This window comes from Vulpes lagopus, chromosome 11 (assembly GCF_018345385.1).
Source record: "Vulpes lagopus strain Blue_001 chromosome 11, ASM1834538v1, whole genome shotgun sequence".
Taxonomy (NCBI): domain Eukaryota; kingdom Metazoa; phylum Chordata; class Mammalia; order Carnivora; family Canidae; genus Vulpes; species Vulpes lagopus.
This window is the reverse complement of record NC_054834.1, coordinates 70651213-70677679: the sequence shown is the minus strand read 5'-3', so window position 1 is coordinate 70677679 and position 26467 is coordinate 70651213. Positions and strand designations below refer to the sequence as shown.

General features: G+C 61.4%; 1 protein-coding gene across 1 annotated transcript in view; it reads left to right on the top strand.

The window, feature by feature from the left end:
- The window catches only part of OSBPL5 (oxysterol binding protein like 5), a 50862-nt gene that overhangs the window by 19434 nt on the left and 4961 nt on the right, over positions 1 to 26467 (top strand). Inside the window, exons 2-16 of the mRNA XM_041722992.1 lie at positions 7365 to 7521; positions 9718 to 9800; positions 14017 to 14097; positions 14334 to 14435; positions 15386 to 15589; positions 16308 to 16392; positions 18052 to 18223; positions 18502 to 18697; positions 20434 to 20618; positions 21133 to 21214; positions 22420 to 22518; positions 22879 to 22975; positions 23863 to 23961; positions 25738 to 25835; positions 26306 to 26395. Of these exons, the coding sequence (XP_041578926.1) occupies positions 7386 to 7521; positions 9718 to 9800; positions 14017 to 14097; positions 14334 to 14435; positions 15386 to 15589; positions 16308 to 16392; positions 18052 to 18223; positions 18502 to 18697; positions 20434 to 20618; positions 21133 to 21214; positions 22420 to 22518; positions 22879 to 22975; positions 23863 to 23961; positions 25738 to 25835; positions 26306 to 26395 (1809 nt within the window). The 5' untranslated portion in view covers positions 7365 to 7385. The remainder of the gene's footprint in view (positions 1 to 7364; positions 7522 to 9717; positions 9801 to 14016; positions 14098 to 14333; positions 14436 to 15385; positions 15590 to 16307; positions 16393 to 18051; positions 18224 to 18501; positions 18698 to 20433; positions 20619 to 21132; positions 21215 to 22419; positions 22519 to 22878; positions 22976 to 23862; positions 23962 to 25737; positions 25836 to 26305; positions 26396 to 26467) is intronic.

Genomic DNA, 26467 nt, shown 5'->3' with positions numbered 1-26467 from the left:
TCCTGTTGGGGATTATGGCGAGAGAGCACCGTCACATTGAAGCATCGGTCGGGGTTCTCCTGTCTGTGTGTCTGTGTCTGTGTGTCTGTGTCTGTGCATATAGGCTGGTACGAGCCCAGAGGATGGGGAGCCGGGAGCCTCCAGCAGCCCCCCAGTTTCTGGCTTGATGTCGTGCAGCCGCTGGGTGGGAGGACCCTGCCCACCCCCAGGGGTCCAGGCTGTCCCTCTTTCTGAGGGCCCCAAGACCAGGCTGGGCTGGCAGACATGGTGTGGGAATGATGCCCCAGTTTCATCCCAGAACCAGCCCAGGCAGGATTTATGTTGTGGGAAAACTGGACGTCCGATTTCCACTGATCCCACATGCCAGCAGCACAGTACCAGGGGCTCCTTCAAGAATGGTGGTGCATCTCCCCTGCTCGTGCCAGGGCGCCTCCCACCCAGCGCTGAGCAGCTTGGGGCTGGGCAGGCTGGCATTTAAGACAGCCCACGACAGCCTGCACCTTGCCTTGGAGAGAGGGCACAGAGTGGTCCAGGCATCCCCACGGGCCACCCCATCCTGAGACACCCAGAGTGGAACCCAGCTGTCTGAGCGGGGAGGGCGCCCTGGGGCCATCCCCTCACTCCTCCTAAGGGCTCACCCTGCTGATGAAATCCCGCATGGTGGGGGCTGTTGAGGGGGCCTGGGCGGGATTCCCTCTGCACCAGGAGATCCTTGGCAGGGCTGCCACCAGGTGGACCCCTGCCCGTGCCACTCCCAACTGCTCAGCCCAGGGCTAATGCTCCCTCCCAGAGCCCCAGCAGGGTCTGGTCCCGGCCTCAGTTTCCTCTCCACTCCCCGCACCCCAGCCCCCTGTCCTTGGTTCCCTCTGCTTGGTGGCTCCTCCAGGGGGGCCCCACACACTTACCTACCTACTGACCCCAGAGTCACAGAGGGTCCCATGAGGGTGGCATGGGGTGAGTGTAGGAGACTATAGGCTTGCCCGAGCACCAGGGCTCCCCAGGGGCCAGCAGTGCCCCCCTCCCCCAACCATGGGGGCCCCTGCCTCCTGTAGCCTCGGGGTCCCAGCCTTGGGGGGCGGGCAGTGAGGCACACGTGGCTCGAGCCACTTTGTCCAGCTTTCCTGTTGGAGCTGCCTGCCCACACTCAAGGCTCAGCCCCATAATGGGGGGGAGATGAGCAGCCAAGGGTTACAGACGGCGGTGCGCTCAGCTCTGGCCACCTGCCCCCCGTGGCAGCCGCCTGACTGCTTGCCTGTCCCTCCCGCTACCAGGGCAGCAGCGGCCTGTGGGGCCACCTCCCCGGGAATGGCATGCCAGGTGTGGTGAGGACTTGTACATAGAGGCCAGGCCCCCCAACAGGGACGGTGAGCATCTCTCCTAGAAGGGGGCATGAGATCCCCCTGGGACTCAAAGCCATTTCCTTGCTTCAGATGTGGACCCTGAGAGTAGGCTAGGGAGCCCCGCAGGCTCAGGTCTCCTAGCTGGGAGCCAGGATGCCCCCTCTTCTGGTTACCCTCCCCACCACAGCCCTGCCCCAGGGAACATCACCACCAGGCTGCTGTCTGAATCTGAAAACCAGTCCCCATTCAGCTGGGACAGTGGGCAGGGTCTGGGAAGACATGGTGGGGTCAGGTCTGCTGGGGACCATGTGGAGTCCTGCCAGGGGACCAGGACTCCCTAGAACTGGGTGGGAACAGTGTGCACCAGGGAGTGCCAGTGGGCGGTGCCCGGGCCAGCGGACCATGGCACTCAGCCTGCCATAGGCCAGGTGTGGGTCAGGAGGCTAGGTGGGCGGGTGCCAGGGCCTGGCCCTGTCCCACAGCCACATGACTGGGCTGAGTCAGCCTGAGCACACCCAAGCCTGCAAGCCACTTTCTGCCCCCTCCCCACGGCTCAGCCACACTCCCTGGCCATGTCTAGGGAGTGTTTCTCTGAGGGAAGCACTGCTTCTGCCTCCCCCACCCCACCCCTCCCAGCCTGGTCCCCTTCTCTCCTTTCTGGCCCTGGCCTCAGCTCTCCAAAGTGCAGAAAGGACTCAGGGCTTGAAGCTTTAGCACCAGAAAGGGCCCAGGAGTGCTGGTCGCTTCCCCTCTGGTGGCCTTGGTTTCTGCATCTTGAAAACAGGGTGATGAGGGACCCCTGGGTGGCTCAGTGGTTGAGCGTCTGCCTTCGGCTCAGGGCGCGTAATCCCGGGGTCCTGGGATCGAGTCCTGCCTCGAGCTCCCTGCAGGGAGCCTGCTTCTCCCTCTGCCTGTGTCTCTGCCTCTCTGTGTCTCTCATGAATAAATAAATAAAATCTTAAAACAAAATAAAATTAAAATTAGATCTTTAAAATAAATAAAAATGAATAAAGTAAAATAAAACAGGATGATAAGGTCGTCTCTCCCTACCTCTCTGGAGCCATAAGCATCACATCCAGTGGGTTAACACAGATAAAGGGGTCCAGGGGTGCACAGCACATGGACTGGAAACACCCCAGTTCTAAAGCCTCTTAGGGCCCGAACACCAGTCCAGATGCACCGGGGATGGGTATGGGTGACCCCAAGGGACCAGCTCCCACACACCAAGATGCATGCCCCAGTGCTCTGGAGAGGTTCCTACAAGGGCTACTCACGTCACCCAGTTTGAGCCCAAGTGGTCGGTGCAGCCAGGAGGCGGCGGCCCAGCACGTTTCTGGAATCTCACACTGATGTCTGCTCTCAGGAAGGGCCCTTGTTGCTGGGCTGGAGCGGGTGGTGTCCTCCGTGGGGTGGCTCTGAGGACCCAAGTGGCTTTCCATCTGCAGGGTCCTTACGGTCAGCAGCCTTGACACCTGCTGACCTCTTCCTCAGACGTGAGGTTGGAGAACCGAAAAGGTGGCCTTACTTTGCCTCATCCCTGAGCTTACCTGTGATTCGGAGCATCTTCCCCACGGCCTCTTACAAGCCACTGGGTTCAGATGAAAGTACAAGCACAGCCACGTTGGTGGTCGTGCGCAAGCACCTGCTTCTCCTGCTCCTGCCGGTCCAGCGGGGCCAGCCCATCACGCTGGCTGCTGGTGACAGCTGGCCAGGCCCCTACACATGGTGGGGGGTGGGGCTCACCTGTTCTGTTTCCACCTCTGCAGGCCCTTTCCGGGCCCTTCTGGGCCAGGGACTTTGCCACCCCCCCACCCCTCCGCCCCCCCCCACTCCTCCACCCCGCCTCCCTGCTCAGAGGAATCTCCATTTACACGTAGAGACCCAGACGAGTGTGGTTAGCCGTGGCACGCAGCCATCAGAGACTAGACACTTCTCCCTGGCTCCGTGTGGTCCCCAGACCCCTGCAGGTGATGGGAGGATTGTGAGCAGAACCGTCCCCCCACCTCAGCGCCTGCCGGCAGTGGGGGAAGTCCACTCTGTTGGATTCTGCTAGATTCCTTCTCAGCCTCAGCCCTTCCCTGAGAGCTAAGGCTTGGTGAGTTTTGGCCCAGAAAACCGGGCTGTGCGTCCGGCCTGCAGAGCCCTGATAAGGCACCAGTGACCTTTCTTTATAAGGATCCCATTATTCTGGCCCGAAGGTGGGCGTCTGGGCGCCGGTGGAGGGGATGGTGCTCAGAGGCAGGAAAGTGCCCAGAAGGCAGCTGGCGGTGGGGGCAGGGCAGTGTGCTGGCTCCCAGGGCCAGGGGCTGGGGTGGGCTCCGTGCCCACTCCCCAGGCCTTGCTGTTAGCCAGTCGGCCTTGGCTCAGCATCAGAGAGCCTGGCACCTGGCAGGTGCCCAAACAAGTGTAAGAACTCGGGGACATGGGGCGAGTCCAGACGGGGACAGAGCTCTGGGCCAGCCCCACAGGGGACCCATGGCCCCTTGAAGTTGGAGGGCTCTTGTGCCCCAGATGGGAGACCAGAGGGGGTGCACCTGAGACATTGGGCAGCTGGAGCCCAGGCCTGGGGAGTGTCCCAGCAGGTGGTGAGGAACAGCTGCCCACCATGGGTGCGGCCCCAGCTGGGGGCTGGCTCGAAGGGTCTGTTTCTACAGCCGTGTCTCCCTCCCCTTGGGCTCCAGGGGGCAGGGGTGCACCCTTAGGGCCTGTGAGCCTTCAGCTTTCATTGTGAGGAGGCGCCACCTGCCCAGCATCAGGTTGACGGTCCTCCCAGCTGACAGCCTCCCCGTGCCAGGCACCCCTACCCTACCCCACCTCCTGGCAGTGCCCAGAGTACGGGGCTCGGTCATCCGGTGCTCACCATACACCTGGCGTGGCAGGCAGATGGGAACAGGAACATCTCCGGGGATACGGGACCCTGTGACCCTAGCCACCTCTCTGGGGATCCTCCCCTGACCTGTGGATAAGGAGGAACAAGGCCCAGGGGCGTTTGGTTGTGTGGCCTTTGTTCACCTCTGGGATCCCCAAGCCCCAGGCCCCACTGTCAGCCCCTGCTCCTGGCATGCATTGGACAGTGAACAGGACAGATGCCACCCCCTCTCCTAGAACGTGTATCCTATGTGAACACTTAGCAAGAAGGGAACACTGGGAGAAGGCTCCAGAACACCACGTGTTATGTGGAGAATTTGCTTGTGTGAGGTGTCAGGGGGCCAGCCCTCCGGGAAGTGACATTTAAACAGAGTGTGGGAAGGACACCCCCCACCCGCACCCCCCTGCCAGGAGGAGATGTGGGCGAGGGCATTCCAGGGAGGACGTTCCAGAGCTGGGCCCTGGGGAGTGGGCCATGCGTTTTCCAGGGACAGAAGGGGGCCCGTGTGGCTGGGAGAGTGAGTAGGAGGGAGGGCGGGTCTCAAGGGCCTGGAAGACTGTGCCAAGGGATTGAGTCTGGACTGTTTGCCGGGCCGTAAGGAGCCACCGGGGAGATGTGACCTGGATTTACTTACACTGTGGACGAAATAGCATCCGCTGCCCAGCACCTCGCCCCAGCCTCCATCGCAGCAGAGAGAGAAGCACCCGGTGTCTGTAGCAGCTGGGGTGGGCAGTGGAAAGACGAAGGGAGGTATGAATTCAGCAGAGCCGAGTAGACCCTGGAGCCCTACTGAGTGAGAGGCCTGCCCTCCCTGTCTGAGCAGGTCAGAGGCAGCTTGCAGGGGCCGAGCATTGGTGTGGGGCATCAGGACAGAGGTCATGTCCACTGGTGCACACCCCACACTGCATTTGGATCACAGGATGTCCATGCCAGCAGTTCAGTCATTTGAATGTCACCTCTGATGGGTCTGATTGTTGGGCTAATAGAGAGCAAATGGGAAGGGAAGGAGGGATATCAGGCTGCTGAGCTGACTGGCTAGAAAGATCCCTGGAGGAGGGAGGGAGAGAGGGAGGGAGGGAGAGATAAGAGGTCGGACTTGGATGGATGGATGGATGGATGGATGGATGGATAGATGGGTGGATGGGTAGATGGATGGGTGGATGGATGGATGGGTGGATAGATAGATGGGTGGATGGGTGGATGGAAGGGTGGATAAATGGTATATGTGCAAGTGAATGGATGGATAAATAGATGAATAGATGACTGGGACATTGGGTAGATGGATAGGTAGGTGGAAGAATGGAAGGATAGGTAGGTGGCTGGATGGTCAGGAGGGAAGGAGGAGGGAGGACGGTGGTAGATGGGTGGATGGTGGAGCTCACAGACTAGTCCCACTGGCGGTTAGCAGTGCTGGGAGAAGGCACACTAGGGGGTCTGAGAAGGCAGCCAGGATCCTCACGCCCTCCCCACTCCACCCTACGTGGAGCGGGGCAGACGGGCCAGCTGGAGAGCTGAGCCTGAGCTGTGAGCCAGTCTCAGGCAGTGTGAGCCAGAGCGCCTCCACCTGCACCAACTCTGCAAGACTTGACCCCTAAGAGAAGTGAGGCTCCAGGTGAGGGAGACCTATGTGAGCCAGCATCCCTCCTCGCTCTCCCTGGGGACCCCTCCAGGTCCAGCGCATGCCTGATACACCTGGGCAGGCTGCACGTGTCCCCTGACACTGATAAGCAGGGCTCGGCCGTCCAGACACCCGCCCTTCTGGCCCAGCAGCGGGTTTGCCAGAAGCCAAGCGGAGGCAGTGGGAGTGCCAGCTGGGAACCAGGTTTTAGAGGCAGTCCCAGGTGGCTCAGGCACAAGCTTTGCCAGTTATTAGCTTTGTGACCTTCGGCCAAAATCCCAACCTGTCCGAAACCAGTTTTCCTGTCTGTGAAACAGCAAAGGTTACAAGCTCAGCCAGGTGACAAGATAGTGGTTAGAAAGGGAGGGTCTGGAGGGCTGGCGGGGGGCACAGAGGAGGTTCTGGGGCTGCCACCGAAGACCCGGGCCACCCATGCCCCAGGACTGCCTCCCCACGCCGAAGCCCTGCCCTATCACAGCAGGAAAGGCTCTCTGTGTCTGAGCCCGGCCCTGAAAGGCCCAGGGCCTTGGGAGGAAATGGGTGGGGCCTCTGTCCTGGGCTTGGCGGGGAGCCATGCGCCCATCCAGGGAGGTGGTCCAGTGGCCCCAGACCTGGAGGAGAGATGGTTCAGTGGGCCTTTCTGAAGCACGTCCTCAGGGAGTAGACAGACCACAGGAGTAGAAGCCGGAGTCCCTGCTTGCCACAGGGCAAGACCTTCAGCTTCCCGAGCCGTGATTTCCTCTTCTTTAAAATGGGCTGAGGGTTTGGGGGACTTACTGTCATTACCTGCTTGCCCCAGGCCTGCCCGGGACTGGGCTGTGAGGTGGCAGGAGGACCCAGGAGGAGGCTGAGGTCGGCTCATGAGTGGTGGGCTGGGCCTGGGGCAGGAAGAAAGCACATTCAGGAGGGTCAGGGCTTGGGCAGGGTGTAAATTGAGGCACCCCTGGCTTTAAGCACACCTGTGCTCTCTCTGTGTGATGCTGTTGCGGTGCCAGCAACAGAGACCCCCAAGGAGGAGCCGAAGCAGAGGGAGGGAGTGCAGGAGGCAGGGTGTCACAGTGGGGGCCTTAGGCAGGATGGGCAGGCCAGCTTCCCCTGGTGTCTGGGCTGCCTGTCCCCTCTCAGGGCAGCTCTGGCCACCTCCCCTGTGTGTATCAGCAGCTGTCTCCCCGCGTGGAGCTCTGTCACTAGGGAGTCTGGTGGCCCTGTATGGGTCAGTGGCACATCTCAGGTCCACCTGGCTGTGGCCGGGGTCCTACAGAGCCAATATAGCACTGGGCCTGGGGGTGGGGTGTTCCCAGAGAAGGGTGTCTGCTACACCCGTGACCGGCCGCACTTCACCAGGGCTGGTCTGGGCCTGGCTTCCAGCATGGGCTCTGTCCTCCCTCGCGGGCCCTGGAAATCCGGGGCTGACCCCCACTGCTGACCCTCACCGCGGCCCTCTGGAGTGCCTCTGCTCTCTTTGCCAGCCCCTGGGGCTGCCGCTGCTCTCTGCCTGAGGTGTGACCAGATCTTTTCCTTCCTTCCTTCCTTCCAGAAGCCTCCCAGCGCCCAGGCCATGAAGGAGGAGGCCTTTCTCCGGCGCCGCTTCTCACTGTGTCCGCCCTCCTCCACCCCCCAGAAAGTTGACCCCCGGAAACTCAGCCGGAACCTGCTCTTTGGTGGAGAAAATGAGCTCTACCCCCTCAGCCCAGGTCAGTGCCAGCAGGGGCTGGGGTGGCTGCAGGGCCTGGGTCCTCCTGGCTTTGCAGCCCAGCTCTGTGACCTCGGGCAGGTCCCTTCCCCTCTCTGTGCCACCCCGGCTGGGAGGGCGACGGCTTCACTCTGCTAACCGCCACCCAGGTGCTGCTGCTACAAAAGGGCTAGCACGGCATGTAAGCCCTGGGATGACTGGGGTCAGGTGACAGCCTTTCAGTGGTGGGGGTCAGCAGGGGGCTCCCTTCCCCCGGCTCTGGGGACAGCTCATCCTTGGAGAGGCATTGTGGTGGGGTGGCCCCAAGCCTAGTCTCTCAGGACAGACAGCCTGAATCCCAGCCCCAGTTCTCCTGGCTGGGTGACCCTGGGCCAGTAGCAGGACCTCTCAGGGCTCAGTTTCCTCATCTGTAAAATGGGGATGTTAATACGTACTCCAAGCTATAGAGGAGTCCCAGGCTCTGAGAAGAAACAGTCCACTGTTGGATGCCGCTGGTAGATGAGCACAGAGCCCACGGGGCACAGGGTCATGTGCACCTGCTGGTGCTTTCCTGGCTTCCGTGCTCCCTACCCCATCACTAAGTCCTCACTGGCCACCCAGCAGACTAAGCTAAGTGCTCCTGCTGTTCATGACCGCTGCCTCCCAAGGCCTGCCTTTCCTCCCATCCTGGGAGACCTCACCTTCTCCAGCCTGTCTGCCCCTCACCCGCTGCCTCGGGAGGGAGGAGAGAGGACCCGAGCCCTTCCTGGCAGCAGCGTCCATCCTACCCCTGGAGACAGTGAGAGAGCCTCAGGCCTACACACTGTCAGGACCTGGGGAGCTTCTGGGGACCTCCCACCCAGAACCCCACAAGCAGATACAGAAACAGGCCACATGGAATGCGCCTTGTCAGATCACATGGGCCAGGGGCACAGGATGCCTGGGGAGGTAAATCCGGCCTCCATTCCCTGCTGTTGCATCCTCTTGGGAGCAGGGGGCGCGAGAGGACAGGTCCTGGCTGGCAACCAGTCTAAGGGGTCTTTGATCCCCAGAAAGGTGGGCCCATGCAGCCAGGACCCAGCAAGCAGGGACCTTCTCCCAGGAGGGGAGGAGCGGCAGGTCCTGGGGGCAGGGGTGAGGAGGGGGGTGTGGGCAGGGGCAGGAACCAGTGCCGGCCTCCAGCTGCCACAGAGCCACTCCTGTGGGTGCTCCAAGGGCCCCCAGCCCCCCAGGCCAGCAGGCAGCACCTATCCCAGGAGAGGCAGCTGCAGGACACACCCCCGAAGATAGCCCTTGAACTGGGGAGGCTGGAAGTGCTCACCACCCAGCCCAGGCCTGGGATCAGGGCACAGGTGCAGAAGCAGGAGCATCAAGGGAGCCTCCCCAGGTGGCACCTGGAGTGGCCACTGTCCCCAGGCCTTTCCTGGCCCACGTGAACCTGGACTCCCAGGGACAGAGCCATTTCCTCAGGGAGCCACACTGGCTTTTCTGCAGGGCAGGATGCTCAGTCCCCAGGCCCCCGGCCCCTTCCCAGGCTCCTGGGTTTGCAGAGCACCTGCCAGGGCTTATTCTGTGGGCTCCTGTCCATAGGCCCCACCAGGATGGCTTTCCCCCAGCGGTTACCACCTCTGCTTCTCCACCCGGGACCGGCAGTGAGCTGGAGGGCACACTGTCTTGCCTCCTCTGAGGCCACCCCCTGCCTGTATACCCAAGCTTTGGGAACCCTCTTCAAAACAGATGGAGCTGAGGAAGGGGTGACTGTTCCCGGGATCAAATCCAGACACCTGGAGTTTCCCTCGTCTTCCTCAACCAAGCTGGAGAGGGAAATGGACACCTGCCCAGTCGGGGTAGAGGGACCGTGTCTGGCCACCTCCCTCTGAGAATCTGGCTCCTTGAGGGTCAGGGAAAGAGGGGACCTTGAACTGCCATGTGTCTCTAAACCGGGACACTGCATTCTCCCTCTGAAAGTGAGGCCTGGCCTTGTGGGGCCCCAGAGGCCATGCTGCACCAGCGTGCCACGTGCCTGGGCTCCTCCCGGCAGGTCATGGGAGCTGGGCCTCTTCTCCTGGCTCCTCCCAGGAGGGACCCTGGCAGGTGTCACTCAGTTTCTCAGCTGGCTTCCTGTCCTGCCCAGGCGACCGTGCCTACCCGTCCCTGCCTCACACAGGGCAGCCAGCGGAGGGGCCAGCCCTGGTCCTCACTCTGGTCACTCTTGCAGGGAAGGACATGGAGCCCAATGGCCCATCACTGCCGAGGGATGAAGGACCTCCGACCCCCAGCTCTGCCACAAAGGGACCTCCGGTAAGAGCCTGACTGGGGGGAGGACTCAAGGACGGGGAGTCTGCCCAGGGGCCACAGGAAGTAGCTGGGGGTGGGCAGGGGGGATGGGGGTTAGCAGATGGCACCGAGCTGGCCTGTCACCCCCTCCCACGTGTGCCTGGAGGAGCAGCTCTGAACCCCGCATCCGGGGAGCCTGGGACAAGGACGGAGTCACAAATGGTGCTTGTTAGCTGGTTTATTGGAGAACAGAGGCCAAGGAAGCCGGGGAGGCCAGGGAGGCTGGGGCCTGGAGAAGAGCTGTGTGGGCTGCTGGGTGGCATTCAGGGACAGGAGATACCGCAAGAGGAAGACCCAGGGTCCTTCTGTTGTCTGCAAATCTTAGAGGTGTGACCTTCCCTCCGTGATCACTGTCCACTCACTGTCCCCAGGAGACACGGACCCCGTGCCTCCCCCGGCCCTGTGACCACCATCCACTCTCTGTCCCCAGGACACACTGACCCTCTAAGGTCCTCATAGGAGGACCGCAGTATTTGTCCTTTCATGGCTTATTTCTCTCAGCACCACGTCCTCCAGGTCCACCCGTGTTGTAGCAGGTGTCAGGATGTCCTGCCTTTTTCAGGCTGACGAGTATTCCGTTGTATGGATGGATTGTATCTTGTTAATCCATTAACCCTCTGGGTGGCACTGGGCTTATTTATTTTTTCAAGAAATGAGTTTATGGCATAAAAACACTAAAAACATAATTGTGACCTTCTACAACCCAGTAAAACATACAAACACAGTCAGAAACACATGACTTGGTTCAAATGTCGGATCCCAACCATTCCATAATGAGGTCTGAGCAGCTCCTGAGAGCAGGTGCGGCCGTGGGTGCGGTGACGGGGGACTCATGGAGAGAGCGGAGTCCTGCCCTCCTGGTGCCCACGTCCTGGCGGGTGAGGTGGCCAGACAGAAAGAGGAAGTCTGCAGCATGGCAGAGCCTGGTCGGGGGGTGAGGTGCCTACACCCCCAGGTTCCTAAGGGCAACTTGGAGCTGCCCTGAGAGGTGCAGCCTTGGGAAAAGACACGAGCCCACAAGAGATCTTATCTTTTTTGTGAAGTGAAGTTCAAATATCATAAACCCCGCCGTTTTAAGTGCCCGCTTCACTGGCACTCACTGCCGCCGCTGTGCTGTGCGACCATCACCTCTGTCTAGTTCCAGAACATTTCTGTGCCCCGGACCAAAATCCCATCAGAGCCTCCCTGCTCCCCCTCACCAGCTCAGCAGCCCCGACTCCACCTCCTGTCTCTGTGGATTTGCCAGTTCTGCACATCTCGTAGAAATGGAATCCCACGGTGTGTGGTCTTTTGGTCTAGCGTCTGGCTCTACGCGTGTTCTGAGGTTCACCCACGGAGTGGTGTGTAGCGTGTAACAGGCTCACTCCTGTTTCGGGCTGAGTAATATTCCATGTGTGCCCGGCCCATACCGGGCCTGTCCATTCATCCATTGGTGGACATTTGCACTGTCCTTGTTCTGCTCCTGCGACTATGTTGGAGCCTCTGCATTCAGCTCTGCGTGGTGCCTCCAAAAGCAGGATTGTGGGGCCAGATGGTTGTTCTGAGGTCACATGGAATTCTCAAGCATTCTGTATCTAACTATTTGAGGTTTATGAGCCCAGCAGCAATGAGGCAGGGCTTCCCTTTCTCACATCCCCACCACACTTGGATGTTCTGGGTTTTCCTTCATTGCTGTTGTGGTGGTCCCAGTGGGTATGCGGTGGTGCCTCTCTGTGGTTCTGATTTGCGGGTCCCTAATGACTGATGATCTGTTCGTGTGCTTCTTGACTATCATACAACTTTGGAGAAATATCTGTTCAGTTCCTCTGCCTGTCTTTGAATCGTGTTGTTTGTCTTTGTTGTTGGGTTGTAAGAGCTCTTTATATATGATAGACATCACACTCTTGTCGGATGTGCCATTGCACATTGGGCCCCTGTCCTGTAGCTTGTTCTAAATGGCTTCTCTAGGTAACTTTCACAGGTTGCGTGTCTATGGTCAGACTCTGGAGGTCCTCGCTCTGACTCGGGTTTCTTGTGTGTGATTGCACTGTGCCTTGATGTGCAGCAGCATGCAGGAGGGTGAGGAAGGGCCTGGGGACAGGATAGTGCCTGGGCAGGGTCCTGGGGTGGCCACAAGGGCAGAGGAGCTGGCAGTCAGGGCTGCAGTGACCCGAGCCCGAGTGGCCTTACTGGGCTGCGGCACAGGGGGGTACAGGGCACAGATGCCCCATCCTGCCCACTGCCCCCAGGTCCCTGGACCCTCAGGCCCCGAGCCCACTTCTATTGCCTAAAACAAGCATGGCTGCATGGAGCCACACCTGGAGGAGAGCTGGGTGGTAGGTCCCCCCGTTTATTCATTCATTCATTCATTCATTCATTCATTCATTCATTCATTCATTCAACATAGGTACCGAGCCCCTGCTGCCATGCGTGCTGGGGTCTCATTGCCCCCAGCAGGAGTTGTAGACAACAAGCAGGACTGTCTATGGGGCTGCAGTTGCAAAAGGTGCTGGGCTGGCCAAGGGCAGGTGTATGCCGCCAGGGTGTGAGGCCAGCAGGGCAGGAAGAGCCTTCCGGGGAGTGACTCGGTGGGGCCTGAGGAAGGAGCGGGGGCCTCCCAGCAGCAGGGAAGAGCATCCCGGGCTGGGGGAACAGCCTGTGTGAAGGGGGCTGGGGCGTCGTGCACCAAAGGCCCAGCTCCCCAGGAGGACGCTGGGAGCATCTTTGTGGGTCAGCCCCAGCCCCCAGAGACCGGTCACCTGCTGCCAATGTCTAGCACACACATCGTCACTTCTGCTTCAGCCCAGAGACTGCTTCTAGAGCAGAGGCCGCCGTCGGCAGGCTCAGGAGAGTGCCCGGGCATCGGTCCAGCACTCAGCGGCTCCCAGGGCACCCCTGCCCTTCTGTGATCCATCCCAGCTCAACCCCTCCCTCATGAGCTGTGTGACCCTGGGCAGTTTCTGAGCCTCTCTGTGCCACAATCTCCTCTTGTGCAGGATGTGGATAGTGAGAATGACCCCCTGGCTCTCGCAGCTCTGTGACTTGTGGCTGGTCTGACTCTCCTTCCCACCCCCAGCGCCTGAAGCCAGGCCTGGCATGCGGTGCTGTGGGGATGACCAGCCTGCTGGACGGCTCTTCCTGCCTCGCAGCCTCAGCAAGTGACTTTACCTCTCTGGGCCTCAGTTTCCTAGTCCATCAAACAGGACAGTAACTGGGCCCGTGCCGCGGGCTGTCGTGGGAATTAGGTGAGCCCGTGCAAGCAGAGCACCTCACCTCCCAGATCCTCTGGGCGCCAACAGCTGCCTGCCGTCCCGCCGGCCCCTCTGGCAGGCTGGGGGGCTTGCTCGCAGGTCTAGGGGCTCAGGGCGGTGGTGGCGAGAGCCCCGGGCACCCAGCCCAAGAGCAGAGCAGGGCAGGTGAACTCTCTGGAAAGAACCGAGAGCGAGTATCTGAGGCTGCCCTGGCTCCGTCTCAAGTTCTCGTGCTACCATCGGAGAGAAAACAGCCACGCATCAGATAATTTTCATGTCTCAGAAAATATTATTCTTTTGACTTTTTTCAACCACTTAAAAATGGGCAACTGTTCTGAGCTCACAGGCTGAACGGAAACAGGTGGAGGGCGGGCTGCGGACTGTGGTTTGCTCTGCCCTGCCGCTAGCCTTTGGGCCTGGCTTTCTCTCCTGACTACCCTCACCCTACCTCAGGGCCTCAGTTTCCCCATCTGTTGAAGGACCACGGCCCCTTCCTGCCCCAGATCCCTGACCACTGCTCTCAGCCTGTGCAGGGTGTCTAGGAGGCCTGGCAGGCTGAGCCCTCTCCCTGGCCCACCCACCCCCCTGCAGCCATGGGTGGGCTCAGGAGAGCATCCGGGGAATGGCCCTGCGCTCAGCAGCTTCCAGGGCACCGGGGATGGGAGTCCCCACTGCTCGTGTGGCCCCCGCCCAGACACTGGGCACGTGGCCATGGCTAGAGCGGACGCTTCCGGGCACCTCTGAGCTCTCATCCACATCCTGTCCTTGGCCACCATGAGGCCCCATCTCTGTGTCCCCAGCCCCCGGGATTGCCAGTGAAGTGAGCAGAGGGTGTCGCGCAGTGGGGGACAGGACCACCTTTCTGTGACCCCCAGCCCACCCAGCTGCCCCCTGGCCCTCTGCAGCCCCCAACCGCACCGCTCCCCGATGCCCCTGACTCTCTCTTGCAGGCAGAGTACAGGCTGTACAATGGGTCCGACAAGGAATGTGTGTCCCCAACAGCCAAGGTCACCAAAAAGGAGGCTCTCAAGGTGGGCTTGGGCCCCGGAAAGGGACAGATGAACGGGCCCGTGAGGTTCCCACGCCCCAGCCTCCCGAAGCGGGTGGGGGACAGGCCGCCCCCAGCTGCCACCACGCCCTCGTTCCTCCCTCTCGTCTCCCTGTCCCTGTCCTCGCCCCCCCCAGGGCTGGACCATGGGGCCCTGGCGGCGGGGGAGCTGCGGCTCGTGGCCCCTCCCCTGACCTGCCCGTGGCTGCCCTGGTGCAGGTACAGAAGGAGAACTACCGGCAGGAGAAGAAGCGAGCCACGCGGCAGCTGTTCAGCGCGCTGACGGACCCCAGCGTGGTCATCATGGCGGACAGCCTGAAGGTGTGTTGTCCCCGCTTGGCCACCCCCATCGGAGTCCCGGCCGTCGGCTGTTTGTTGCTATTCTGGAGGCCGGAGCCCGAGGCCCAGCAGCAGGCAGGGCCGTGCTCTGTCCGGAGGCCCCCGGGGAGGGTCCCTCCTGCGCCTCCAGCTCCCGGGGCTCCGGGCGTCCCTGGGCTGCGGCCTCATGACTCCAGCCTCTGCCTCACGCGGCCCCTCCCGTGTCTGTGTCCAGATGTCATCGAGTCGCGGCTCCCGCCACCCCCATGTGGCCTCATCTTCACCTGCCTAAATCTGCAAAGGCAGTGCTCCAGGCCTCCTAGACACGCTGCACAAGCTGAGAGGGGACCTGGCCTGCAGATGGGGGGTCACAGGGTGCCTGCAGAGCCCTGTAGGGGGACAGGGGAGGGGGACACTGCACGGCTTCTGGGCTTGGGGTCAGAGGCCTGTGTTCAGGCCTCATGGAGGCGGCCTGTGGTGCTCTCAGCCCCGGGGGCTTGCGTCTACCCCAGCAGTGGTGGAGGGAAAGCTGCCAAATCCCGGGCTTGCGTCAGAGGGCGAACAGGACAGGTGCACCAGCCCCCGGTCATCTGCCCAGGACCTAGGCCCACGTGGGCTCCTTTTCTCGCTCCTACAAAATTATGAATAGTGAGGTACAAAAGCAAATATTTATTTGGAACGAGAACAGCGATGACAAGCTTCAGAGTTCACAGAGCTGACAATAGTTGCACCCGTTGCTGGCTCCCCGGGACCCTGGGAGGGCCTCAAACCCGGCCTCGAGCCTCACCAGGAAATCTGCTCCTGGCTGCAGTGCATTTGCCTGGATTCACTATGATTTAGGAGCTCCTCCTGAAAGCCAGAAGAGAACTCTGCCCACTGCCCCCCTGGCCCCCACAAGCCATCCGGGTGCCCCCAGGGTGCTGGCCTCCCCAACAGTGGCTCCCTCCCTGTAGATCCGGGGAACCCTGAAGAGCTGGACCAAACTGTGGTGTGTGCTGAAGCCGGGGGTGCTGCTCATCTACAAGACCCCCAAGGTGGGCCAGTGGGTGGGCACCGTCCTGCTGCACTGCTGCGAGCTCATCGAGCGGCCGTCCAAGAAGGATGGCTTCTGCTTCAAGCTCTTCCACCCACTGGACCAGTCTGTCTGGGCCGTGAAGGTAATGGGGGGCGAGGGGGTGGGGGTGGATGCCCAGGGCTCAGGAGGCCAGGCCCCAGGGGACCAGTGAGGGACAGACACTGAGGGGCGGCCAGATGGCCAATCTCAGCGTTCCGGATGGGCCCATTACTACCCAGCAGCCGGGGGCCATGGGGTCAATATCTGGGTGGCTGGGGCTCAGGTGTGGCCCTCCAGGTAGAGTATGCAGTGGGGCTCCTGGCCTTGTGACACAATGGACTGAGGCCGGGGAACTAGCCCAGACCTCACCCAGCCACCTCCTTGCCAGGACGCTGCCCAGCCCAGGACCAATGGGGGGCAGGTTACCAGGTGGAATCCAGAATGGCCAGTTATATTAGGATCTCAGACAAACACCAAATAGGGTTTTTGTTTTTTGTTTTTTGTTTTTGTATAAGGATGCCCCAAATATCACATGGGACATATTTCTACTGTAAAGACTTTTACTATTTCTCAAGACTTGAATTCATCTGGGCGTCCTAAATTTGCGTGTGCCGATTCTGGCCACCCTAAATCAGAGAGCTCGAGAGCTAGAGAGCCAAGGGTGGCGCCCCCAGCTCATCAGTGACTCCTGTCTTGCTGCCGGGTGCCTGACCCCGCCTGGGGGTCCTGAAGCCGAGTGTGTGTGTCAGCGTGGGACTGTGTGATTGCCCGTGTCCCTGGGTGTCCCCCCGAGTGACACCCAATTGTCTCTCTCTTTCCAGGGCCCCAAGGGTGAGAGTGTGGGCTCCATCACGCAGCCACTCCCCAGCAGCTATCTGATCTTCAGGGCCGCCTCTGAGTCGGACGGTGAGTCCCTGCCTGCCCTGCAGTCTCCCTGGTGACCCCACATGCAGCAGGTGCCCCGGTGGAATTACAAACCGGGTGCACATGGTCCCTATCTGGGCCTTTCCACTGCCACCCAGGAAGGAGACAGCACATGTCACCAGACAAGCCTGAGCTCGGGCCACGCAGGCCTGCCACTACTAGTCCCTCCCTGAGCCTCAGTTTCCCCAAGACAGAACACGAATAGCAGCGCCCGGCTCCCCAGTCATTGTGACGATCCGATGACCGTATTTAAAGCCACCGGATTGCAACTACTGTGCGCGAAGCCCGTACCAGGCATCACTGACTCAGTAGGTTCCACTGTCATCTTCCTCATTTAACGTATGACGGAACCTGCCGAACCTGCCGGCCTGGATGGGAATCCCAGTCCGCAGACTCCCCAGGGCAGCGCACCTGTTTGGAGCGCCCTCCGGTGGCTGCTCCGGGTCAGTGCGGCTGGTGGCCCAGCCACTGGTTCCACGCCACCTCCTGGTGGCCGGACGCCTCTTCCCCACTCCGGCTCTTGGGGAGCCCACAGTCTGGGGCTGGGGTTGTGGGGGCGCAAGAAGCTATCAGACGAGGCCGATAGGACTGAAGCATGAGCCGGGTTCCTGATGAGCGAGGGCGCTGTGAGCAGAGAGGAAGGGCGACCACGGCCCCTGTGGGGGTCAGAGTGGCCTTCCTGGAGGACGAGGAGGAGTCTTGGAATGGCTTCGAAGGATGCATAGCAATCAGGGAGTCTAGTCCTCTGTGGCAACCACAAAGCCTGCCCCGCTTAGCGGTGCTGGGCGTCCTGGCTGTGTCCTGCGGGGACTGCTCTGGTCACCTCCTCAGCTGCCCCCAGGAATGCACAGCCCAGGCTGGCCCCTCAGGCTCCAGTCAAGCCTGCAGTGAAACCCTGTAGGGATCCCAGATGTCCCCTTGAGAACCAGGGCCACCAACCCTGCAAATCCTTGCCTCCCGTGCCAGGCCCCAGCCACGCCCCCCAGAATTACACGTAATGTGCACATGCTTGTGAGTGGAAGGCCCACCGCTAGTAATCACAGCAGGACATGGGAGGCACCTTGGTGGACACGTGTCCCCACAGCTCTTAACACCCCCCGGGCCACGGAGGTGGTGCTGGTGTAACCCACTGGCAGCCTCCACCAGGAAGGCAGCAGGGATTGAAGAGGTTTGGCTGGCTCTGCCCCCACATCCACCCCCTCTCCTCCTGTCCTGGTCTGCCAGTCTGCTTGCCACGGTCAGCAGCACCCTCTCCAGTCTGCCACCTGCCCTCCTGGCCTGTGCCGCAGGCCAACGGGAGCCCCCTGTGCCCCCTGAAACCTACTGCTTATGCAAAAGCCTCGGGTGTCCAGGTGGAAGTGGAGCTCTTGCTAAGTGACATGTGACCTTGAGGAAGTGTTGTGAGCATCCTCTGAAGGGCACTTTCCTCCGGCACACATCTCTCTGTGATGGGGGCACACTGGCTAGGCCTCTGTCCCTGCCCACATAAGCCCTTGCCACTCGCACCCACGCATTCCTACACGGCAGCGTTGCCCACTTTGGGCAGGACCTCCAGGAGGGTAGGGAAGGGTCAGGGGTGTCCCTGGCAGAGGAGGGAGCCTTCCCGGGCTTGGAGTGAGCTCACCCCATGCTGCCCCACAGGCCGCTGCTGGCTAGACGCCCTGGAGCTGGCCCTGCGCTGCTCCAGCCTCCTGCGGCTCAGCACGTGCAAGCAGGGCCGAGACGGGGAGCCTGGATCCTCACCTGACGCATCACCCCCCTCGCTCTGTGGACTGCCCTCCTCGGCTGCCATCCACGACCAGGACCTGTGCCCGTGAGCAGGGGTGCGGCGGGCGAGGGCTGGCCCCTCCCAGAAGCCTGGGTCTCCTGCCTGCTGGGGACCCCAGGACCCTGGCTATCACTGAGAGTGACACGTGGGGTCTCCTTGTATGTGGAAAGGGGTTGGGGGCCCAGCACCACGGAGCCTGGCCCCCTTGAACTTCAGATCAGGAGGCAGGCCTCCTCCACTGCCCAGGAGCAGAGTGGGGGGGGGGGCGGGGTCCTGGGCCACACCTTTGAGACCTCAGACCCACAGCCCACCTTCCCTTCCAGGCTGAACGGGTCCTCCCTGGAGAACGATGCGTTCTCAGACAAGTCGGAGAGAGAGAACGCTGAGGAGTCAGATAATGAGACCCAGGACCACAGCGGGAAGACCAACGAGAGTGGGGGTGCCCACTCAGAGACCCTGGAGGGCCGCCTGCCAAGGAGGACCACGTACGTGGAGCAGGTCCACGAGGAGTTTGGGGAGGTGAGAACCTGCCCCCCCCCGAGAGCCGGGGTGTCACATTGCACCTTACCCACCTCCCTGATGCAAGCAGAGGCCACAGTGCCTAGCCAGCCCCTTGTCCCCAGGGGCTGGGGAGCAGAAGGTCAAAACATCCACGACCCCGAGAGAGCAGGTGGCTGGCGAGGGCTCGGCTGAGGGTGCTGGGGAAACCACTGGGGGGTTTAGGCAGGGGCCCCCCGGGTCCAGGTGAGGCCTTTGGGATGCCAAGGGGTGGAGGTAGAAGCCCCTGGTCCCTGGGGCAGAGCTGCTGTCAGGAGGGAGACAAGGGTGCTTTGGTCCCGGGGAGCCACGGACAAGGGTCAAGTTGGGGTTCAGGACACATGGGAGGTGGACGGACAGGTTCCGGTCCAGCTGGGATGGCACTGGTGAGGTAGTAGCTGGGAGTAGGGACAGGACCACAATGGGGGAGATGATGCACGTGAGGGTCTCGGGGCAGAGTGCGAGCAGCCCCAGGGACTCTCCAGAGGCTGAGCACAGACAAGGCTCGGCTCCGAGGAGGAACCTGGGGAGGCCTGGCAGGGGGTCTCAAGGACAAGTGTGAGAGCACAGAGAGGCAAAGCAACTTGTGTAAGGCGGCCCAGGAGGGTGGTGATGGATGTTGATGCAGGACGGGCTGCTGGCAACCTGGCTCCTGGCTCCCTGGGGGTGGCTGCCGTGAGGCCCCAAACACAGCCCTGAGCTCACATCCCACCAGCTGTGTGACCTTGGGCAAGTCACCTGTCCCCTCTGGAAAGCAGGGGCAACCACAGTGCTGGTGCCCAGGGGCCACTGCAAAGAATAAGTCCTGGGAGAAGGAAGGGGCACACTGGCAGCATGGGACACTCCCTGCCTCCTGCGCCCGAATCCAGCTTGGGGCTCCGTGGGGGCTCAGAGGGTAGGCGGCCAAGTCCAGTTATGCGCCAGGCCTGAGGCGGGAGCAGCGATGGCAGGAAGCCGGTAGGGTCCCCAGCGAGGGAAGATGGGCTGGACTTCTGCCCGAGGCTGGCTGGGACTCCCCCAGGGCCAGTGTCCCCGCGGTATGGCCCCTTCGTGTGAGGACCCCACGGAGCTGGCCACGCTGTTGTGACCCTCCCTAAGGTTCTGCTGCCTTGGGGGTTTGCTGGTTGGCGGGGAGTGGGAGGTGGGGCCCCAGACCCAGAGGGACAAGGCCCCATGTCTGTCTCCACGCATGTGCAGGCAGCTGTGATAAAGGTCAGACATATCAGGAAAGGTACTTATCAACGAGTGGGTGCTCCTTTCTAAGGGGAGACGCAGGCCCAGAGCCCCTGCATCACCTGCGTCACCCGGCAGCCGTGAAGATTCAGCGGGCAGGGGCGGGAGGCTCCCTGTGCGTGTGGCACCTGCTGCCAGGGGCATCCTGCCACGGCCGCAGAGCTGGGCACGATGCACAGATGCGTTTCAGCAGCCGGGATGGGCGGGGTGGTGGCACAGACCGAGGGAGCGCCCAGGTCGGCCAGGTTGGCAAGGAGCAGAGGCAGATGGGAGCCTGCAGGTGCCCCTCTGGGCCAAGGTGGGACACGGGCTGGGGACGGCCAGAGTCAGACGGGGAGGGGCAGGGTGGCTGGGCCCCAGGGGCCAGGCCGAGGAAGCACACCTCCTCCAGCCGGAGCCTGCCGTGGCTGGCCTGCCACCTACACTTTGTGGATCCCTGGGGCAGCACAGGGCTGGGGACCTGACCGCAGCCCCTCTCCCTGCAGCTGGGCCAGGCGTCCCAGGTAGAGACGGTGTCCGAGGAGAACAAGAGTCTGATGTGGGTTTTGCTGAGGCAACTGCGGCCGGGCATGGACCTGTCCCGTGTGGTGCTGCCAACGTTCGTCCTAGAGCCGCGGTCCTTCCTGGACAAGCTCTCTGACTACTACTACCACGCCGACCTGCTGTCCAGGTGAGTGGGGGGGGGGGTGCTCCCATGCATCCATGCACCCCCAGAGACCCCAGCCTCCCATAGCCCCTGCCTCTCCCCCCGTGGATGTCTCCAGGAGGGGCCCTGGGGCCCCGGGCTAAGCTCAGTCCACTGTCTCCACTGGCTCAGCCCCTTGGAGGGCCCGGTCTCCAAAACCAGTCCCGAGGGAGCTGGGGCAAGAGGGAGGAAGGGGCAGCTGCACGTCAGGCCCAGGCCCCAGCCATCACAGGTGAGTGTGGGACGGCCCCGAGCACCTTCTAGTGTCCTGAGCTCAGGGCCATGGCTTTAGTGCCTGCAAACTGAACCCTACAGGCTGTGGGGGCCAGAAAGAGAGCTGTAGGCTCAGGAGCCCACACAGAGAGGCTGGGGGAGGGTGGGGGTTCCCTTTCTAGAGGGGCCCCAGTGGCCTGTTCCCAGCCCAGTGGACAGACGGTGGGAGGGAAGAGCATGGACCGAGGATCCCGGCCTGGAGTGAGGTTCTCCCGGCCTGTCACAGGGCTGCCCTCGAGGGAGACGCCTACAGCCGCATCAAGCTTGTCCTGCAGTGGTACCTGTCCGGCTTCTACAAGAAACCCAAGGTGAGAGGCTCCAGAGGGGAGGTCGGGTGCCAACCACCCGGCCCGTAGCTACCTGCCCCGCAGAGAGTCCACATGGCCTTGAAGGGTCCCGATGGTCTCCACCGTGGCCCCAGGTGCTCGGAGATGGGGGCAGGGCCCTGACTTCCACCTAGGGAGGCCCCCTAGCCAGGCCAGGCTCACAAGGGCGGTCCTTATTCCCTGAAGGGCCCTGCACACCTTGAAGAAACAGCTCCCACACGCAACGGTGCCAGGAAAGGGGCTCTCCACCCTGCATCTTCAGGGGCCCCTGGGACCTGTGGTTTTCATGGTGTGTCTCAGAGTCATGGAAACCTTCCTGAGAACCCAGAACTAAGGGCTGCTGAGGTGGTAGAGACAGGAGGGTCCTGCAGCCCCACCCCGTCCCCTGACCGCAGGACGTGAGTGTAAAAGCATCACCCTGCTTCCACTTCTCCACCATGTGCACCTGGGGACCCAGGCTCAGCAGGCCTGAGTGCAGACATGGCTCAGAAGGGCAGCGGCAGGTGTCCTCAAGGGCATCTGCACACACTGACTGCTCAGGGAGCCCGGCCTGCAGGGGGAGGCGTGTACACGCACACACCTGGAAGTGACAGTCCAGCTGGTGGTGTGAGGGGCCACTGGCTGCTTCAGACCAGGTCAGGGGGCCTGAGCTGGACCACATTTGAGCCCGGAAGGAGGGCTCTCCTGAGGGGGGGCTTGTTCCCTGCAGTGGGGATAGACTTGGGCCCTTTGGGGAGCAGGAAGGTGGTGAGAGTGGCTAAAGCAGAGGTGGGCAGGGGAGCAGGGCTGTGGGGTTTGGGATTTTATTAAAGGGTCAGTAGAAGCCACTGGGGACTTTGAACAGGTTGTGTACCAGTTCTGTCCAGAGTCCAGGGATGGCATGACCTTGTGAGGGTCTCAGGTCCCCCTCGGAGCCGAGAACTGGGCAGGACATCTCATAGGCAGCCCACCCCCACCCCCAGAATGTAAACCATGGGCAAAGCATGTTCTCCCCAAAGCAGACATGGGGTGCATCCTCACATGCCACAGGCCTGCCAGGCCATCCTGTCTAGAGACCTCCCTCCTGTGGGCACCTGGGGTATGGGCAGTGGGCAGTTCCCCAAGTTGTCCCTCGGTCCACTCCCCATCCCACTGGGGTCTGTGGCCCACCCAGCTCCTCACACGAGCTTTTCATTCATTGCTTGCAGGGGATTAAGAAGCCCTACAACCCCATCCTGGGGGAGACCTTCCGCTGCTGCTGGTTCCACCCCCAGACCAACAGCCACACCTTCTACATAGCTGAGCAGGCAAGGCCCTGGCCGCATCCAGGCTGGACCGTCTGACCCCTGTGCCCATTCTCGGTGGCCCCCCATATACCCATCGGGGTTCCCCCTGGGAGGCGCAGACACAGCACAGCACCGTGACAGCAGAAGTGTTTCCTTGGGTGGGGAGCTGCACATCCCTTCCCCTAGGGCATTCTGCAGGGATTCGGGGACCCCAGACCACAACCAGGCCCATGACTCTGTCTCCACTTCCCTGCACAGCAGGAGGGAGAGCTGGGAACAGCCCCACAGCACTCCTGGGGCCAGGGTGGGTGCAGGGGGCAGGGGCAGGAAGCCGGGCTCCCTCCTCCCAGGAGCCATTCCACAGTGCCTGTCTGCCCGCAGGTGTCCCACCACCCACCCGTGTCCGCCTTCCACGTCAGCAACCGCAAGGACGGCTTCTGCATTAGTGGCAGCATCACAGCCAAGTCCCGGTTTTACGGTGAGGAGGGGGGGCGGGGGCAGCACCTGGGATTTGGTGACCGGGTTTATCTCCCTCCCTGCGTCTCTGGGTCAGGGACCCACAGATGGTGCAGGGCTCAGACCCTGGAGTCAGGCAGAGCCCATGCTCGGGCCTCCACCCCTCAGCTGTGGGGAGGGCACCCCTTGTGGGGATGCGGTGAGGGTCCCAGACGAGAACCCGCGCTCACGGGTACCTTCTAGAGCTGAGCTGTCTGGGGCAGTATCTCCCTATAAATTGATCAAAATGAAGTGAAACTGGAAACACAGCTCCTTGGTTGCCCGGACACATCACAAGCACTCCATTGCCACCGTGGCCATCGGCTACTGTGTCAGCACAGGGTAGGACACTCCCATGGCCACAGTGTCGGGCCGTGCCGCCCTCGAGCCTGGCCCTGTGGGCACCCAGAAAGCATCTGCTTCTATTCGCCTATCACATCCGCAGGTGGACAGGTGCCAGCGGCCTGCAGAGGGTGTGCAGATTGGGCCCACCCTTTCCGTCCCTGCCCCTGTGCTCCCATCCCTCCAGACTGTCCGCTCTTTGCCTGTCCGTCCATGCCCCCACCTCAGGGATGTTCAAAATCAGAGCAGGGGATTGGGCTACCTGCTGCTCGGTGTCCGTGGCACATTCACTTCCTGGGAGACGTGCCCTGGGCACCCTGGGTGGGGCTTTCCCAGAATCTGAGTCTCCGAGAGGAAGTGCTCCGCAGGTGAAGTCCGAGAGGTCCAGCTGCCCACAGTCACTGCTGGAGGGAGCGGGGACCGTCTGCACCTGCTGGAAAGGAGCTCAGAACACACGACACAGGGGGTGGGCTCCCCCAGTCCTGAAGGTCTGTGCCCACTCACTGGTCCCACCCCCCATCTCTGCAGGGAACTCACTGTCAGCTCTGCTGGACGGCAAGGCCACGCTCACCTTCCTGAACCGGGCAGAGGATTATACCCTCACTATGCCCTACGCCCACTGCAAAGGTGAGAGGGCCCACCCCCCACCCCTGTCTCCAGCACCCCCGGGGAGGGCGGAGCCCAGGCTGGTGGCTTCGCCCTCCATGGGGACGCTCTGGTCCTTGTTTGTTTGTTGAGGGTTCCCCCAGGCTTTCTAGCTGGGAATGGACCTCCTGATGCAGGCTAGCATTTCACTCCAAAGTGACCACTTCCTGTCAGGAGCCAGCTTTCAGGGGTCACAGATCACAAGACAGTTCTGCTTCTTGGGAGTGGTTTTGTTATTGTTTCGGGCACTTTCCAGTAAAAAAAACATAGCACCTTTTTTTTCCTTCTTCTTAAAGAAAGATCACGAGTTTACACATTTCCGATTCAAGTCAGCCTAGTGCCTGGTAATTCCCATTGGCCAGAAACAGCCTCTCTCCACCCATCACCCACACACACACCCTCCCCCCACCTCCCGGAGGCGGGAAAGCCCCCTTTTTTTTTTTAATTCATGATAGACAGAGAGAGAGAGAGAGAGAGAGAGAGAGAGAGAGAGAGGCAGAGACACAGGCAGAGGGAGAAGCAGGATCCATGCAAGGAGCCTGACATGGGACTCGATCCCGGGTCTCCAGGATCACGCCCTGGGCTGAAGGCAGCGCGAAACCGCTGAGCCACCCAGGGATCCCCGAAAGGCCCTTTTTGTAAATCACACAGATGTGGTTTCTCTCCTGGTCCTACATCACACACACCCTGTACAGCGCTTCGAGTGACTCTCACCGGCTGGTCATTTCACTTTAAAGAGTCTGTGCTTTCATTTTAAGAAGACTTTGTCTTAAGTGAGCCTTACTGGGATTTGAAAGTCCCCATCAGCAATGACCTCTCCAACTGCCTTGGGGCAGACACCCCTCCCCCCACCCCCGTGCTTTTGTTTCCTTTTCCTTTTGCTCCTTAGTGATTGCTTTTTTATTTCATTTTTGTTTGTAATTAGGGAAATGCAGTATTTTCCTAGATCCAAAGTCAAAACTTTAAAAGCAGGTGTAGTCAGAGAAGGCCGGCATGGCATCTCTGTCAGCGACCCCCCCACCCCCCACCCCAGCAGTGGAGAGTTGGGTGCATGCCCTGCCCTGCCCCACAGCAGCCCCTCCCACTTGGTGAGGAGCATCCAGGACGGCCCCCAGGGCAAGGGGCATCCATCCAGGAGCGCCCTGGCTCCCAGCCCAAGCACTGGCGGACCCCGGGGTGTTTCCAGCCCTTCTGCTGTGTCACTTGGCTTGTCCTTTTATTTTTTTCTTTTCATTTTTTCACACACGTCCAAGTGTCTGATAATACACACAGCTCTTCTCTTTAGTTAGCTGTCCAGAAACAGAAGATTCATTAATTGAGAAATCTATGTATTAATCTAAACAAGTCCGCCAGGCCAGTCCCGGGCACAGCAGTGAGCAGGGAAGACCAAGGCCCCCACGTTCAGGCCCCAACAGCAGAGCAAATGACAGATGCTGATGAGCATGTCCTGGGAGCAGGGAGCCTGGGAAGAGAGTCCTAGAGGAAGGAGCTGGCAAGGGCCAGGACATTCCCTGGACCGAGCAGCCCTTGGGGGGACTCTCTGGGGACAGAGGGTCTCTGGGAGCCAGGCATGGCCCTGGGTTCTGCACACTCCCCCCCCACCAGCTCCTCTCCCTCCCTGACACTCTGCCCGCTGGGGCTCCTGTCCCCTCCCCCATCCCTCTCACCCTCCTAGGGGCTGCCAGCAGCCTCCTGGGGCCAGAGGTCAGCATTGCTGGGCTGGGACAGGTGATGAGGCTGACAGGGACTGTGTTTCAGGAATCCTGTATGGCACCATGACCATGGAGCTGGGCGGTAGAGTGACCATCGAGTGTGAGAAGAACAACTTCCAAGCTGAGCTGGAATTCAAACTCAAGGTAGCTCAGGCCAAGGCACCATCAGCCCCCAAGGGGGTGGGTGGGTACTGGAGAGAAGTGGTCCCTAGCCACGGGGAAGCCCCCTCTGCACCCCAGGAGTGGTTTCTGGAGCATATGCGCACAGAGGAGAGGACAGCTCTTGGCATCTCCATAGCACAGCCAGGGCCCAGAGAGGGCAAGGGGTTCCCGCAGGCCACACAGCACAGCCAGGAAAGGCACAGACCCTTTCCTCGTGTGGGGCGCACAGGCCTGGTAGGCCCCCTGCATCCTTGAGCTCAAGCAGAGGCATTGGGGGAGCGTAGCCGCCTCCAGCTTTGGGTCCTGTCCAAGCCAGCCTCCCGCGTCCTGGGGCCTGAGAGCCAGCACCCTCGTGAGGAAGGGGCCTCCCCCACCCCCAGCTCAGTGAGGGGCACAAAGGTCCTGGAGAGGCGGCTGGCCCCTCAGCAGCCCTGTCTTGGGTGTCCCCACAGCCTTTCTTTGGGGGCAGCACCAGCATCAACCAGATCTCGGGGAAGATCATGTCAGGAGAAGAAGTCCTGGCACGTCTCACCGGACACTGGGTAAGAAGCCGCCGTTGGGCAGGTGCAGGGGGGCCGCGGGCTGCGGGAACAACCATGGGGCCGACCCCTCTG